The sequence below is a fragment of the Puma concolor genome, chromosome D3 (genome assembly GCF_028749965.1).
Source record: "Puma concolor isolate L17-30 chromosome D3, mPumCon1.1.hap2, whole genome shotgun sequence".
In the NCBI taxonomy this organism is placed as follows: domain Eukaryota; kingdom Metazoa; phylum Chordata; class Mammalia; order Carnivora; family Felidae; genus Puma; species Puma concolor.
The window spans coordinates 40,639,528-40,658,201 of NC_141678.1; the positions used below are offsets into that span (position 1 = coordinate 40,639,528).

At 38.6% G+C, this 18,674-nt stretch overlaps 1 protein-coding gene across 18 annotated transcripts in view; it reads left to right on the plus strand.

The window, feature by feature from the left end:
* The window catches only part of DLGAP1 (DLG associated protein 1), a 904,837-nt gene that overhangs the window by 843,629 nt on the left and 42,534 nt on the right, over positions 1 to 18,674 (plus strand). For all 18 annotated transcript variants that reach the window (XM_086682542.1, XM_086682543.1, XM_086682539.1 and 15 more), the window contains one exon: positions 5,967 to 6,058. In XM_086682542.1, coding sequence (XP_086538668.1) covers positions 5,967 to 6,058 — 92 coding nt within the window. The remainder of the gene's footprint in view (positions 1 to 5,966; positions 6,059 to 18,674) is intronic.

Here is an 18,674-nt window from a genome sequence, read left to right on the forward strand (position 1 = left end):
ATCACTGTGGGTTGTGACCATACCTATGATCTCAGAATCCATAGCCCTAAGTTCTTTCATAGTTAAGCAATACTGCAACATAAACAAAACATTCAATTCACAAAACTAGATAAGAACAATAATTTAGAAGGAATTATTAATGATGAAAGTAGAGATAAATGCATTGGAAGATAAAACAGAGCAACAGCAAAACAGCTAAAGTCAGATTGATACAAAATCAGTTCTTTGGGGAAAAAAAATAAGTCTGATTGACAGGGAAAACAAAATTCAACAATATTAGAAATGAGAAAGCCATTTTTAAAAAACTGTTTATTTAGGGGCGCGTGGGTGGCTCAGTCTATTAAGTGCCAGACTTCCACTCACCGCTCAGGTCATTCATGACCTTGCAGTTCATGAGTTTGAGCCCCACGTTGGGCTCTGTGCTGACAGCTCAGAGCCTGGAGTCTGCTTCGGATTCTGGGTGTCTCTTTCCCTCTACCCCTCCCCTGCTCATGCTCTGTCTTTCTCTCTCTCAAAAATAAATAAATAATCAAAAAATTTTAATAAATAATGTTTATTTATTTTTGAGAGACAGAAAGAGCACACCCATGAGCAGAGGGGGGGCAGAGGGAGAGGGAGAGAGAATCCAGATGCCCCAGAAATGAGAAAGCTTTTATAGGGGTGTCTGGGTGGCTCAGTCGGTTAAGTGTCTGACTTTGTCTCAGGTCATAGTGTTGGGGTTCATGGGTTCAAGCCCTGCATCCAGCTTTGTGCTGACAGCTAGGAGCCTGGTGCCTGCTTCAGATTCTGTGTCTCCCTCTCTCTCTGTCCCTCCCTCACTCACACTCTGTGTTTCTCTCTCTCAAAAATAAGCATTAAAAACAAATTTTTTTTTAAAGAAAAGAAAGCTTTTTAAAAAATTATAAAAAATTCTTGTGGGGCACCTGGGTGGCTCAGTCGGTTAAGTATCTGACTTCAGCTCAGGTCATAATCTCGCAGTTTATGGGTTTGAGCCCCGTGTTGGGCTCTGTGCTGAAGAACCTGAAGCCTGCTTCAGATTCTGTGTCTCCCTCTCTCTCTGCTCCTTCCTCACTTGCTCTCTCTCTGTCTCTCTCTCAAAAATAAATAAACATTAAAAAAAATTCTTGGGGCACCTGGGTGGCGCGGTCGGTTAAGCGTCCGACTTCAGCCGGGTCACGATCTCGCGGTCCGTGGGTTCGAGCCCTGCATCAGGCTCTGGGCTGATGGCTCAGAGCCTGGAGCCTGTTTCCGATTCTGTGTCTCCCTGTCTCTCTGCTCCTCCCCCGTTCATGCTCTGTCTCTCTCTGTCCCAAAAATAAATAAACGTTGGAAAAAAAAAAAAAATTAAAAAAAAATTCTTGTGGCAATTTTAGAATGGTAAATTTTAAGGTCTAAATAAAATAGACGTACATGTAAATTAGTATTACTAATGTAAGAGGAAGTATAAAACCAGCAAGAAGAAATCAAATAACCATAGAATACATTGCCAAATAAAGTAAAAAATATACTTCCCTGAAATGGTACACACCAGGATAAATTCACAGAAAATTCCCAAACTTCAAGAAGCAAATAATTCTTGTTTCATTTAAAGTATTTAATAATAGAGGCGCCGGGGTATCTCACTAGGTTAAGTGTCTGTCTTGATTTCAGCTCAGGTCATGATCTCACGGTTTGGGATTTTGAGCCCCGACTGGGGCTTTGTGCCGACAGCACTGGGCCTGCTTAGGATTCTCAATCTCTCTCCCTTCCTCTCTGCCCTTCCCCCATGCTCTCTCTCTATCTCAAAATAAATACTTTTTAAAAAATAAAGTATTTAATAATACAAGAAAAAATATCAAGATTCTTGATATATTTTATCAAATAAACATAATTCTGGGGGTGCCTGGGTGACTCAGTTTGGCTCAGGTCATGATCTTGTGGTTTTGTGAGAGTCAGGCTCTGTGCTGCCAACCCCGCACAGCTTGGGATTCTCTCTCTCTTCCCCTCTCTCTCTCTGCCCCTCCCCTGCTTGCTCTCTCTCTCAAAATAAATACATAAACTTAAAAATTAAAAAAAGAAATAGGGGTGCCAGGATGGCTTAGTTGGTTAAGCATACCACTTTGGCTCAGATCATGATCTCGCGTTCATGGGTTCGAGCGTCGTGTCAGGCTCTATGCTTCAGCATGGAGCCTGGAGCCTGCTTCAGATTCTGTGTCTCCCTCTCTCTCTGCACCTCCCCTGGTCGTGCTCTGTCTCTCTCTCTCAAATATAAATAAACATTACAAAAAAAATTTTTAAACATTAAAAAAATAAAGGTGAAATGGTAAAGACATTTCAATTAGATTCAGAAACTAGATCTAGATTCCTGTTTTCATGTATTTATTCAGCACTATTTGCCTTTATTAGCCAATACACAAAGCAAGAATGTGAAATGAGGTGTAAACATTCCAAAGAAAGAGTAAAAGTGCTTTTATTTGCAGATAATACGCATGTCCCCTTAGAAAATCTAATGGAAATCACTGGAAAAATCAGTAGAATTCAGTAGAGTGAAAGAATACAATATAAATACAGAGAAACCAGTAAGTTTTCTATATATCACTGATAAACAGAAAATGAGCCCATCCACATTAGTACCAAAAACTGTAACAGGATTGAGCTTCACAAAGAATGTATAACACTTATCTGAAAACAATCTAAAACCTTCCCTTATATAATACATAAGAGATCTGATTGATTGGAAAACTATGCAATATTCCTGCATGAGAATACCCCATAGTGTAAAGACAGCAATTCTCCCAAAAGTTACACAGAAAAGGGGTACCTGGGTGGCTCAGTTGGTTAAGTGTCCAACTCTTGATCTCAGGTCATGAGTTCAAGCCTCATGTTGGGCTCTGTGCTGGACGGGAAGCATACCAAAAAACAAAACAAAACAAAAAGGTATACAAAAATTTAAAGAAACTCCAATGTGATTTTTATCACTGGGTAGAAGCTGGGAGAAGGGATTTGACAATTTGATGTTAAATGTATTTAGAAGTTAATACCCCAAAATAACCTAGAAATTTTTTTAAATTACATTAAAAAAAAGAATTACAGGAAGAGTTATGCCATAGAAAATATCAAGATTTATTATAAAATTGACCTAAAACAGGGCTATATACATGCGAACGTATGGGTGAAGTTTGGTAGAACATAAAGTTGGCATCTCAGATCAGAAAGATGAATTAGTAAATAAAAGGAGCCAGATCAATTGATGATCCATATAGGGGAAAAATGTTTAATTTCTACTTTGTTTCTTACACATGGACATTTCAGGAAAATGGATTTTAGACCTAATTATGAAAAGGAAAAATGAAAGCATAAAAGTAAATACAAGAGAACTTTAAAAAATACACTCAGGGTACCATCTCTCTCTGCCTCTCCCTCATGAGCATGCATGCATACATTCTCTCTCTTTCTCTCTCTCTCAAAATAAATAAATAAATTTTAAAAAGGGGTGGTCTTTGGGGCACCTAGGTGGCTCAGTCAGTTAAATGGCCACCTCTTTATTTTGGCTCAGGTCATGATCTCACGGTTCATGAATTTGGGTCAGCATTAGGGCTCAGCACTGTGCTTGAGATTCTCTCTCTCCCTCTCTCTGCCCCTTCTTCTCTCTCTCTCTCTCTCTCTGAAAAATAAATAAATAAAATATGTTTTTAATAAATTTAAAAAACAAAAAATATGCTTAGGGGTAAAGAAGGCTTTTCCAAGCCATAAAAGGTTTCACTACATAGTAGTGAACTCACAAATTCTGAGATCCTGACCTGAACCAAAGTCGGACACTTAACCAACTGAGGCACCCAGTCACCCCTCACTACATAGTAATTTTAAGATTCTGTACAATTAACAGCAAAGTTTAAAAGACAAATAATAGGGGTACCTGGCTGGCTCAAATGGTAAAGCATGGGACTCTTGATCTCTGGGTTGTGAGTTCAAGTTTATGTTGGATACAGACATTACCTAAAAATAAAATCTTAAAAATAAACAAATAAAAGACAAATGATAAACTGGGAGAAAATATTTAAAGTATGTATAACCAAGAAAGAGTGATGAAGGGTCATAAGATACAGGCTCTACAAATAACAAAATTAAAAATAATGGGATCCCTGGGTGGTTCAGTGGGTTCGGCATCAGACTTCAGCTCAGGCCATGATCTCACCCTTGGTGGGTTCAAGCCCCGTGTCGGGCTCCGTGCTGACAGCTCAGAACCTGAAGCCCATTTCAGATTCTGTCTCCCTGTCTCTCTGCCCTTCTGCTCACACTTTGTATGTGTCTCTCCCTCAAAAATAAATAAACATTTAAAAAAATTCTTCTGAAGAAAATAAAAAAGAACTCAGTAGGATAAGGACACAAAAACTAGCAAAGGATATGAATAAGCAATTTACAGATAGAAGCACAAGAGGCCAATAAATATTTTTCACCTGTGATATTAGCAAAAATTTTAAAGTTTGCCATATTTAGTGTTAGTGAATGTATAGGAAAATGGATATTCCCATACACCAATTATGGCAAGATGATAAATGCTTTGAAAAGCAATTTGGCAATTAATATCCCTTACTATTGAATATGCTCCCCACCTTTCTATTTAACATTTCAACTTCTAAGGATTTTTCCCAAACATTTGCACAATTGTTCTAATTGTTCTGATACATGTGCAATATTAATTGTAATACTAGATAATAGCAACAAGGAGAAAATTACCCATGTTGCCCATGTTGCTTATGTAGTCATTAAAGGGAATATTTATGTAGCAAACAAAAGACTTGAGATAGAGCTGTATCTACTGCCGTGATCTAATACCCAAAGGATAGCAGTATTAATGAATAAAGCAAATTGCAGAAAAAATATATATAGTGTAACTTCATCTGTATATATTTAGTATTAATAATCAATTACATATATATTACACATATTAATAGATGGACAAAAATGCTTCAAAGGCTTGAAAGTGATTCTTGGGGGGCTTTACCTTTCTACGTTATATATTTACATATTTTAATTTCATGTAACTTACATTAAGGTACTTTTATATTTAGAAAAAGAAATCTATTAAATACACAGAAAAAAAAGAAGAAAAGAATCTAATTGCTCTGAATAGTCCTAACATTTATTTCAAATTTAGGTTTGTCATGTAGCTTCTCATTTAAATACAGACACATTTTCAAGACACCTGGGTGGCTCGGTTGGTTAAGTGTCCAAGTCTTGGTTTCAGCTAAGGTTTCCTGATTTCAGTCATGGTCTCAAGGTTCATGAGATCCAGCCCTGCATCTGGCTCTGTGCCGACAGGGAGGATCCTGCTTGGGATTCTCTCTCTCTCTCTCTCTCTCTCTCTCTCTTTCCCTCCCTTATTCAAGCATGCTCTCTTTCTCTCTCTGTCAAAATAAATAAATAAACAAATAAATAAATGAGTAAAGATACATTTTCTATGTGAGCTGTAGTCTATACATAGCTATTTAGGAATCATGGCTTGTTACTGAAAGTCAATTTCTTAGTTTAAGGGGGAAAAAATGAAGATACTATACAGTTTATCTTAAAAAGTTGATACCTAAATCTCTCAATATCAACAACTCTAACTACAATAAATGAAATTTCTTTCTTCTTTTGTATTTTGTTGTCTGCAAATTCAAAACTTCCAAGAACATGCTTCTAGGAAGTAAGTATTCCTTTCTAGTGTAGTGTTCATGGGTAAGCACCACTTACAAATCTTAGGAGCCATCATAGACATTTATCTGGGGAGTACACAAAATTTCATTTTACTAAGGTCAGCAGAGTCAAAGCACATGCCAACAGCGTAGTGATGGCCCTCATCAAACATATAAATGTTGAATAAAAAGGCTACACATCACAAAACATTCCAGCAGTACTGCAGATGTTTCTGACAAAATGTGACATTTGTTTCTCAAGCAAGACGACTAAAATGGGCACCTCTACTTATTTGATTATTTCTTCAGGTGGATGATGCTGAAGAGCCTGAGAAAACAGGGGAGAATAAAGCACCCAGTAAGTTCCAGTCCGTAGGAGTGCAAGTAGAAGAAGAGAAGTGGTGAGTCCATTTGCCTTTGTTCTCTTTCGTCTTGATATTGGCAAGTACGGTACCAGTATTTTCTCCCAAGATAAACCTTCAAGACTCAATGGTATTTTCCATGAACTTTTGGAAGCATTTAGCAGATTCCCTCCTCTGCTTTAATACTGGAGACCACTCAATTTAAGTTTTAGGTAGAATATTAGAGTAAGCACATCACATTCACATACACATGAACACTGTGTGTAGTACTATTGTGTTGCTAAACTATTCTTCTTCAAAAAACCTTCCCACTTTGGACTGTAGACTTTTTAAGAGAAGAGGACTTATCTTATTCCTAACATTGAATTTTATCTGCTGTTTAGTATGCATTGCATGATGAAAAAGGAAGGTTGGAAGGAAGGCAAGAAGGCAGGAGGTTAGGAAAGGAGGAAGCAAAGAGAAAATAGAGAAGACCTATCATTATCTTGAACCACCAGTTCTTTTAGATTATTCTTTGAAATAATCTTACTCTAGAGTCTTAATATCTAGAATTGGGAAATTTGGAGTTTCAGAAACTAGAAGGGACTTCTGAGGTCACTACATTAATTTTACGAATGAGAATTTGATCCAGAGAAGTCTGTGAGTTTCTCGATCAAACTGTGAGGTAAGCGATGGGTGGAGCTATGTTTTATTGATACTAGGACCCCAGCTTCTAGAACAGCATTTTGCACATACTAAGCATACAAAACATACTGGTGAATGCAGTAAAACCACAGGGATAGCAGGAGAAAGAGCTCTATTTTATAAATCAGAGTATCATCTCAATTTTGCCACTAACTTTCTGTACGTTGATTGGAAGGAATCAATTGGATGTCCTCCATCCATCCATCCATCCATCCATCCATCCTATCCATCTATCCATCCAATAACTATCTGTGAAATGCCTCCTACATGCCAGGCTAGATGCAATATAAACTGAGTATCTGGAAAAACGTCATGCATCCATTTATGGAAGTGGTGCCATTTTAGAGCCTTCTTGTATTGACACTGCACTTGCATGTAAGAGGTTTTCAACATATGTATATATAACATTTTATATCACTATACCATTTTGGAAGCCCAGAAAGTTGGTACAACCATTCTAGAAACCAATATGACAAAAGTCAGCAATAGTTATACACGTATCTGTACCCATTGACCCAATAAACACATTCATGGAGCTGTCTTGAATGAAATTACTCAAAGGAAGGGAAACAATTGCTGAACATTATCTACCATTGTAAGAGAAAAACCATAATTATCAAATGCCATACAATAAGAGAATATTATTTTTGTAAGTTTTAGTACATCACCAACGTAGAACATACAGCTATTAAATGTACTTTGTAAAAAAGATATCGAAATATGGGGAAATCCCCATGATATAATGCTAAGTGAAAAAGTTAAATACGTAATATTTGTGTATTGTCCCTAAAGATGGACGCAGACTGAACCGTCATCTGCAAAGGTGGTCAGTTTAGCAGTGATTTTTTTGTTTTCACTCTAAAATATTTACTGATTGTATCTACTACAAGTCAACCCTCTGACACTTGTTTCCTTTAAGGAACATTTTTTGAAAATGTAGCTTAAGAGACGTGAACAATCAATCTCATGGTAAGAAAACATATTCATCCTTTGCCCACTTGCCCAACTTGCTTGTTTTCCTCAATGGTATGGTGGTTAAGAGCACAGACTCTTGAGCCAGATTACCTAGATTCAAATCCTGGCTGTACCACATACCAGCTGGGGGCCTTAATCAAATTAATAAATAGGTTTGTGCCTTGGTTTCCTTATACGTGGTTTCTGGCCCAGCATGCAAGGAATTTACAAGTTATCTCTCTGTCCTAAAAAGTAAAAAGCCGAACAAACTGAAAAAGCCACAGTTCTTTTTAAATCGGTCAGAGAAGCGAGGTCACAGACCAAATCACTGCCCCTCAAATTGGAGACATAGACATACAGATATACAAAATACTGGAGTAGAAACCCACAAGCTCAAACCTCTTGGGAAGCAGTGCCAGCGTAGGAACACCTAAAATGTATTGACAAATTGCTAGAGGCTCAGTGAGGGCAAGTCTGGAGTGAAATATTTCAGGGGGACAATGGGGGGCAAAGGGGGGGTACTCCACAGTTTTGTAAGTTACCTCCAAGAGCTCTACCAAGTTGTCACAGTGAATATCAAAGAAAAATCACCTGGGGCTTCCTCTAGCAGAAAGAACAGAAGCCATTTTGAAGATGCCGGAGCATTCTATTCTTAACGAGATCTGCCCTCAGGAGAAACTATTTCACCAGAGCCTAACCTGCTGAAGTCTTAGCAGAGTCTAACCCACCTGGGGGAAGGGAAGTACCCAACTCCTCTAGCCATTCTCCCTTACATAAGGTGGAGAGAAACTGAAGAAAAGTACTGTTGAAGTTCACAGCCCAGGGGGGCAGGCTTACCAAAAGACTGAGACCTAGTCAGTCAGAATGCTTCCCCTCCCCCACCCCTTAGCATCACATTGCTAAAGGGCTATTCACCACAGTTCCTTTTACCCCGGACACCATGCCTACTTTTCAACAATAATTTCCAAGGCATGCTAAAAAGTGACAAGCACAGTTTGGAGTGACTGAACAAGCATCAGAACCAGAGTCAGAATACAGCAGATATATTGAAATTATCAGATCAGGAATTTTTTAAAACTATGATTAACATGCTAAGTGGTTTAATGGAAAAAGTAGACAGCATGTAAGAACAGATGGATAATGTAAGTGAAGAGATGGAAAATCTAAGGAAGAAGAAAAAAGATTTGCTAGAGATTAAAAGCACTGTAACAGGAAGACTGCCTTTAATGGACTCATTAATAGACTAGACACAGCTGAGCAGAGTCTCTGAGCTTGAGGCTATAAGAGAAACTTCCAAACTGAAAAGCAAAAAGAGGCAAACTGGAAAAAAAATAACACAAAAAACAAAAACAAATTAGGATTTCTAAAACCTATGAGACAATTATAGAAGAGGTATCATATGCATGATGAGAATACCAGAAGGAAAAGAAAGAAAGGAAAAGAAGCAACATTTAAACAAACAGTAACTGAGAATTTCCCCAAATTAATGTCAGACATCCAACCTAGATCCAGGTCTCAGAAAAGCCCAAGTAGGATACATGCCCAATACACTACACCTAGAGATATCATATTCAAAGAAGAAAAAGTCCTGAAAGAAGCAAAAAGAAACAAAAACAAAAAACAAAACAAACAAACAAGCAAACAAAAAATTACCACATTTCCTATTGGGGTGCAAAGATAAAAATGACATGCAACTTTTCCTCAGAAACCATTCAAGTAAGAAGAGAATGGAGTGGAATATCAAATATTTGAAGGAAAAAAAAAAAACCCATCAGCCTAGAATTCTGTACTCTGCAAAATTATCCTTCAAAAGTGAAGGAGAAATAAAGGCTTTCTCAGACAAAAGTTGAAAAAATTTGTTGTCAGTAGACCAGCCTTGTGAGGAAAGTTAAAAAGTTCTTTGGGAGGGCCTGGCTGGATCAGTTGGGAGCACACAACTCTTTTTTTTTTTTTTTTTTTTTTTTAAGTTTATTTTACTTATTTTGAGAGAGAGAGAGCACAGGAGGGGCAGAGAGAGAGAATCATGTGGGGCTCAAACTCACAAACTGTGAGATCATGACCTGAGCCAAAATCAAGAGTCGTACATTTAACTGACTGAACCACTCAGTCACCACTCTAGCTTACTTTATTGTAAGAATACAGTATATAATATGTTTAACATACAAAATATAGACATAATCCATGAAAAAAAGTAATTGACAAACTCTAGACTTCATTCAAATTTGAAGCTTCTGCTCTTTGACACACACTGTTGAGAGAATGAGAAGACAAGCCACAAACTGGGAGAAAATATTTGCAAAAGACACATCTAATAGAAAGCTGTTATCCAAAATATACAAAGAACCCTTAAAACTCAATAATAAGACAAACAACCTATTTAAAAAATGGGCAAAAGACCAGGGCGCCGGGGTGGCTCAGTCAGTTAAGCATCTAACTCCTGATTTCAGCTTGGGTAGTGATCTCACAGTCAGTGAGATGGAGCCCCATGTCTGGCTCTGGGCTGGTGGTGCAGAGCCTGCTTGGGATTCTCTCTCTCCTTCTCTCTGTCCCTCCCCAGCTCATGCTCTATCTCTTTCTCAAAAATAAGTAAATATAAAAAAAAGTTTTTTTCAAATGGGCAGATGACCTTAACAGGCACCTCCCCAAAGAAGACACATAAATGGCAAGCATATAAAAAGATGCTCAACATCTTATGTCATTAGGGAATTGAAAGTTAAAACAACAATGAAATACCACTACTCATGTATCAAAATGGCCAAAATCCCAAACACTGGTAACACCAAATGTTGGTAAGGGAACATTAAGTCTCATTCATTGCTGGTGGGAATGCAAAATGATAGAACCACTTTGGAAAATAGTTTGGCAGTTTCTTATAAAACTAAACATACTCTTACCATACAATCCCACAATCCCTTGGTATTTACCCAAAGGAGTTGAAAACTTATGTTCACACAAAACCCTCACTATACTGATAGCAGCTTTATTCATAATTGCAAAATTTGGAAGCAACCAAGATGTCCTTTAATAAGTGAATGAGTAAATAGACTGTAGTACAACCAGACAATGGAATTTTATTCGGCATTGAAAAAGAAATAAGCTGGGGGGCCTGGGTGGCTCAGTCGGTTAAGAGTCCGACTTCGGCTCAGGTCATGATCTCACAGTTCGTGGGTTCAAGCCCCACATTGGGCTCTGTAGTTATAGCTTGGAGCCTAGAGAATGCTTCAGATTCTGTGTCTCCCTCTTTCTCTGTCCCTTCCCCACTCACACACTCTCTCTCTGTGTCTCAAAAATAAATAAACGTTAAAAAAGTTTTGTTTTGTTTTGTTTTTTAAAGACAGTTGTATGATTCCAACTACAAGACATTCTGGAGAGGGCAAAATTACTGAGATAGTAACAATGATTAAGAGAGAGGGAGGGATGAATAGGCAGAGCACAGAGGATTTTTAGGCCAGCGGAACTACAATGGTGGACACATGTCATTATACATCTGTCGAAACCCAAAGAATGTACCACACCAAGAATGAATTCTCAACTAAACTATGAATTTGGGGTGGTACTGATGTGTCAACATAGGTTCACCACTATAACAAACATACCACTCTGGCAGGGGATGTTGACAAAGGAGGGGGGGGAATCTGGGGGTGGGGGAACGGGCAGAGGGTATATAAGAAATCATTGTACAGGGGCGCCTGGGTGGCGCAGTCGGTTGAGCGTCCGACTTCAGCCAGGTCACGATCTCTCGGTCCGTGAGTTCGAGCCCCGCGTCAGGCTCTGGGCTGACGGCTCGGAGCTTGGAGCCTGTTTCCGATTCTGTGTCTCCCTCTCTCTCTGCCCCTCCCCCGTTCATGCTCTGTCTCTCTCTGTCCCAAAAATAAATAAAAAACGTTGAAAAAAAAAATTAAAAAAAAAAAAAAGAAATCATTGTACATTCTGTTCCATTTTGCTGTGAATCTAAAACTGCTCTAAAAAACAAAGCTTATTAATTAAGAACAAAGGAGTGGTAGACAATAGTGTTAACCTCGGAGGGTTATCCTGGGGTATGTGGTTTAATACGTATAAAACTTTTAGAAAAATACCTGACACATAGGAAGTACCATATAAGTGTTTCCTATTCTATTATGTACCCAGGTAGAATCTCTCTGAAGACTGAAGTCTCAAGAAAACAATTTTACCACCTTTCCTTAAAAAATAAGAGAAAATCGTCTCAATTTTAAAATTTTACTTGAAACATTTCTCCTGCAGCCAACTATTCTGTTTTATCAAATAAACACCCTAACACTTGCCCATCTACAGGAATGCTAAATACTATATTATTTGAACATACCTAATAGCAACCCAAAAATTTCAAATGAGCCACTTTCATCATGTTTTGAAAAAGTTGAATATTTAATGAGTTACCGAAGTTTGTAGGATGGTCAGTCTCAGTACACTGAGTAGTTTATTTCAAATTCATCCCCAAAAGGTCTGGCAGCCCCAACCTTCCTGCTTAATTTTTCAAAATATACCCTTCTTCAAAGGTCACTTTATAGTTAACCACTGTAAAGTAAATAAGCATTTAAATTGATGTTAATGATTGTTTTCAACCTCTCTAAAAGAAATCCATTGTCAAACAGGGATTACTTATAAATTCTGTCTCTAATTAGGATTCCTTGTTTGCAATTTTGCCGGTAGAATTCATTTAGATAGGATCTTAAAAAAGCAAAATTGGGCATTAGAGATTACCTAATGACAAGTAAGGGAATTTTTTTCAATTATCTAGTGATAAGGATGAGACTGTTGTTTTCCCGTCGAATGGCCAGTACAATCCATCTCTTCCTTCCCCAAATAGACAGACTGATAAACAACAGTAACCCAACAAAAAAGCTAGAGAAAGAAAATAGAGCCAGAAAAAGAAAGAGATCGTACAAAGAGAGGAAGATTAAAAGGCTTTGTAAGAGGCCAAGCAACTCATTATCACCTTTTGAATCCATCACAATTTAGGAACCAAAACTAACAAAGCAAAATCCGCCTGATTGGTGTCTGAAGGGTTAGACTTTTCAATCCAGGTGTTCTTCACTGCTGCACATTCAAACAAAAGGAGCAAGTTAATAACTCAGTAAAGAGTAAAATGCGCTAAGTAACGCATCTGCTCCGAAAAGAGGAACCTCGATGTCTTGCCGGTGTATTTGCAGACAGCCATGACATCCTCAGAATGCCATCCATAGTAGATGTGCCACATCCACTCTCCAGGGCTACCTCATGGTGGGGACCGTGCGTTGAGGAATGCCGTCTAAAGGTCACTGGTTTAAATGCTGTGGCAGCGCCCAACCAGGGATAACGAATGCATGTGGTTTTGAAACAAGATTGCTTCCCTTAAGCCAACGAAGCAATTTCTCATCTCGGTCAAACATTAGCTGTCTCTCTCCAATTCCCGTTTCCCCGGGCGGGCCAGCGACACCGTCCGATGGGATCCACACCGCATACAGTAGTTGTTGACTCGCAGGACCGATCCCAAGCAAAGCCAGCAAATCCTCCCAACACCTCCATTCCACCCGCTGCTCTGGATCCCAGTGTCTCCTAGCATCCTGTTCCCATTCTCTCCCATCCTTTTGACTGCTCCCCAGGAATTTGCATGAAGTCTTCTTGTCTTTCAAGCTGATAATTAGCACATCCAGTAAACCAATCCTTCCTATTTACTAAGGTGGAAAAGAGAAGAGGCTCCCAGGGATCTCCCTTTTCCTTCCAAGGAACAATTGTGTATTAACCGTGGTTCATACAATACTTCCTTTCTTCTTTCGCCTAAGACTTTCTTACCCCACTAGTGACTTTTAACACTGTCACGGTGGACACACAAAAAAAGAAGAATATATTTATTTTCATTTTAAAAGCGGTATGTAAATTCACCTGGAGGAAGAAACAGAGCAGCACGCTGACAGTTTATACCTCTCTGACAGGCCTTGGAACGTTGAAAAAACTGTGTGTGTATCTGTGTCTGTGTGTGTATCTGTGTGTGTGTGTGTGTGTGTGTGTTAAGCCTTATCTATCTTTTCTATAATCATTGTGCGTTATTGAGTCTAATTAATGATAAGTAAGATACTATTTATACATTATGAAAATGTATAAATTACAGAAATGAAATTCCCCATAATTTTATTCATTAACCATGAATAAAGGGGTGTATTTTTTACCCATACTTTTTACACAAACATTTTGAAAGTTATTAAAATCATTCTATGCATAAAATTTAGTAATATTTTGGGGCTCCTGGCTGGCTCAGTCGGAAGAGCACGCGGGACTCTTGATCTCAGAGTCATGAGTTTGAGCCCAATGTTGGGTGTAGAGATTACTAAAATAAAAAAACTTAAAAATAAAATAAAATTTAGTGATATTTTAAAATCAAGTAGGAATGGCTGACTGGCTCAGTCAGAAGAGCATGGATTCTTGATTTCAGGGTCATGAGTTCAAGCCCTACGTTGGATGTAGAGATTACTAAAAAAAATAATAAACTTAAAAATAAAATAAAATAAAATGAATTAATGTTATAACAAAAGCTTTCTCATTAACAATTCACAACAAATATTTCTTTTGGTTACACACTATTCAAGAATAAGTATGAATCATAATTTGCTTCCCCTCTCTCGCACTGGTGAATATCTACATTATTTCTAGATTGACTTCTGGTTAAAGATAGTGGAAAAAATACACACATCATCTTTGAGCCCTTCTGAAACTAAATGGCAGTTTAAGGATGTTTTGCTTGTTTGGGCATAAACTGCCCAAAGGATAAAGAGAACGAGGGAAGAGAAAAGAACAGCGATATTTTGGAAGCTGGGAGGCAGACAGAGAGGCGATAACTGACTTTAGCTGACCAGGGAGAGCAGAATCTGAAGCCAGTGACACAGACACCCAAGATACAATTCAACTTAACATTTCAGAACCCACAAAAGGCACAGGGCCTAACAGCACTGGCGCTCAGAAAAGTAGGGATGAAGGAGCTAAAAACTGTACCCGCAGAGTCAGGGTGACAGCCTTTCTGGCAAAAGACTTTCTGGCAAAAGACTGGAGGTTTCCCTTCTTCAGAGGCTAAAACAAAGAGTCTCAGGTCTGGAGGACAGCAGCACAGTTGAGGGTACCATTACTATCCTGAAAATAGGAAGATAAGTGAAAATTTATAAGCAATGCTGAGGCACCCTGCCGTAAATCTTATGTTCACACTGCTCCCAGAATCCTGGCGGCCAGTCTGATTCCTTCAAAGCAGAACTATGGAATAATCTATCGTGGGGAAACGGGACAGTCCAAGCCCAAGGACCCAAAGACACATTGACATCAGGGATTTTGCAAGGTGAGAGCCCACTGAGATCACCCTACACTGAGGGTCACAGTGGATATGTCCCTCCCTAAAGCACAGACTTCTCAGGAGGCTTTTACTGTGCCTTTCAAGCATGAGCAGACTGGCTAGCAATCAGCAAACTCAGAGCAGAGAAGAGTCATAAAAAAAGAACCAAAAGTTTTAAGGAACATTCAGAAAATTAAAAAGTTATTCCTGAGAGAAAAGAAGGGAAAGGTGGGCAAGGAATACTTCATGACAGAAGTGAATACTGACATGGTCTCTGACAGAGCATCTTACCCTCCTGGGCTACGAGGCAGGTGGGGGAAAGGGGCGGTGAGGTGGGAAGAGAAAGAAAAGTGCTCTTAGAAATTAAAAATTTAATAGCACAACTGGAAATCCCCAGAGCAGAGTTGGAAGATAAATTGAAGAGATTTCCAGAAAAAAGCACAAAAGAGGAAAAGCAAAGAAGTAATCAAGGAAACGAGTAGAGTAATTCAACCCAAGAAAGGGGGGAAAGGGAGGCCTCAGGATGATGGAGAAGAGAAGTCTCCAGACAACAGTTAGGCAGCAGGCCTAGGGAGTGACTGGGCGTGATGGAGCAGGTCAGAAGCTCTGTGAAAGATGAATTCAAGAAGACTTGTAGAATACCTGATGTGTTTGTTCCAATGCATGCAGAGGAAACTACACATCTGAGGGTATTCTGAGGATTGAGTAAGTGCTAGGTACATAAAAATTAAGCAAACTTTTAAAAAGGAAAAAAAATGTGCAGGAAGGAGAATATAATATGGCATAGCGATTTGTTAGGGCTGCTAGAGCGAAGCACCACAGACAGGGTGGCTTAAACAGCAGAAATTTATTTCCTCACAGTTTCTAAAGCTACAAGTCCAAGATCAAGGTGTTGATAGGGTTGATAGGGTTTCTTCTGTGGCCCTTGGTTTGTGGATGGCTGTCTTCCCCCTGTGTCTTCAGATGTTTTTCCCTCTGTGTCTGTCTGTGTCCCTCTTCTTTTAAAGATATCAATCACATTGGATTAGGGCCCACTCACATGACTTCATTTTACTTTAATTAACTCTTTAAAGACCCTGCCTCCGAAACCAGTCACATTCTGAGGTACTGGGGGTTAGGACTGTCATACAGGAATTTGCTGGGGGAGAAGCACACAACTGAGGCCATAACACACAATCAGCTGTGAATGCTATTTCCTGGTCATAATAATGTAGTCACAAAAAGCAAGTTCTGAAAATTTAATCAAATTTACAATGTAACTATATCAGGAGAATGGAAAAAATAATGAAACAGACCAGAAGTTGTGTGGGGGGGGGGGGGGGGGAAGAGAGAGAGAGACAGACAGACAGACAGAAACAGAGACAGGGATGGAGACAGAGACAGAGAGAGAATGAGGAGGAAGAGGGAATGAAGATGAGGTGGGAAAATCTAAAGGTTCACCTTTCCTAAAGACGAAAACTAAATAATAAACAAATAACAATATTTGTTATTTAGAAGTAGTATTTAAAAGTAGCTGCCTGTGGAACAGAAAATTATTGCATCACTGGACCAGGGATTCCCATTTTTCCTAGCCAGCCTTGCAGACCTACTTGATATTTTAAAACTGTGTGCAGGTATAACTTTGATAAAAATCAAAAGTGATCAAAATAGTAACGTATAGTACTATGATGATTACCTTTGTGCAACAAGTATTTTTGCTACTTCAGATTATTCCAGTTCTGGGTCTAATTTCAAATTTCTGGGTCTAAAGATTTCAAACATTTTTTAATGTTCTTGATGCCCATTTGCAAATAGCTCCTGAAAAAATCTGCACCACTTTAACTCAGAGGTAGGCACTTGAGGGTGCAAATATCTGACCTCTTCAAATCCCATCATTGTTTTAGTGGCTTTATTGAAATGGACATACAATTAACTGTACATATGAAGTGTATAATTTGTTCAATTTTTGCATATATTTATCATAAATGTATACATAATGGAACTATCACCACCATCAAAATAGAGAACACATCCATCACCTCCAAAAGTCTCCACTTACCCCTTTATAGTCAGCCCCTCCTGCCCACCCACCTCTCCTCCCCTACCTCTTGCCTTACTTGTTCCCACTTGTTGGCATTTTCTAGAATTTTATTTAAATAAGATATCCTTTTAAAATATTTATTGATATATGTGTATGGATCTATTTTTGCATTCTCTGTGCTGTTCCATTGATCTAATTGCCTATCTTCATGCCAATACCACACTGTTTTAACTATTGTAGCTTTATAGTAAGTTTTGCAGTTAGTATATGTCCTCCAACTTCCTTTTTTCAAAGTTTTTTTTTTTCTTTTTGCCACTCTAGGTCCTTTGCCTTTTTTTTTAAGTTTGTTTATTTATTTATTTTGAGAGAGGGAGCACGAGCACAAGTGGGGGAGGGGCAGAGAGTGAGGGAGAGAGAGAATCTCAAGTAGGTTCCTCACTGTCAATGTAGAGCCCAATGAGGGGCTTGAACTCACAAACCATGAGATCATGACCTGAGCTGAAATCAGGAGTCTGACACTTAATCAACTAAGCCACCCAGGTGCCCTGGTCCTTTGCCTTTCCATAATGAGTTTTAGAAAGAGTTTGTCCATTTCTGTTAGACCTACTGGATTTTGATTGAGACTGCATTGACTCTATACATCACTGGAGATTTGACATCTTAACAATCTCTCTTTTTTTCTTTAGCAATATTATGCAATTCACAGTGTAAACATCTTGCACATACTTTGTCAGATTTGTCCATAGATATTTCTTTTTTTTTTCCCTGATATTATAAAGGATATTTATTCTTACTTCACTTACCAACTGTCTTTTGTTAGGTCAGACAAATACCATTGATTTTTGTGTGTTGATCTTCTATCCCGTAATGTCACTAAACTCGCCTATTCGTTTTAGTGACTTTTGTAGAGTCTATATACGATTTTCTAGACTATTGTGTTATCTACAAAAAAAAAAAAAAGGACAGATTTATTTCTTCTTTTCATCTGGATGCAGTGTGGACACCCTTGCCTTCTTCCTGATCTCCCGTAAAAATATGCAGTCTTTCACCGTTAAATATTATGTGAGCTTTAGGTTTTTGGTAAATGCCTTTTACTGAATTGAGGAAGTTTCTGTCTATTTCTAGTGTGTTGAGAATTGTAATCAGAAATGGATATTGGATTTTGTCAAATGCTTTTTTTTTTTTTTTTTTTATCTAAAGAGATATCTGGGGTGCCTGGGTGGCTCAGTCGGTTAAGCGTCCAACTTTGGCTCAGCTCATGATCTCGCGGTTCGTGAGTTCAAGCCCCGTGTCAGGCTCTGTGCTGACAGCTCGGAGCCTGGAGCCTGTTTCAGATTCTGTGTCTCCCTCTCTCTCTCTGCCCTTCCCCCATTCATGCTCTCTCTCTGTCTCAAATAAACGTTAAAAAAAATTTTTTTTAATAAAAAAAAGATATCACAAGGTTTTTCATTTAAACTATTTAATATGATGAACTGCACTGATTGATTTTTGTTTTAATTATGGTAAAATGCATATAAAATAAAATTTACCAGGGTGTCTGCCTGGCTCAGTCAGTTGATCATCCAACTCTTGATTTCGGCTCAGGTCATGACTTCACAGTTTGTGAGTTTGAGACCCCCCCCCCGGACACTGGGCTCTGCGCTGACAATGCAGAGCCTGCTTGGGATTCTTTCGTTCTCCCT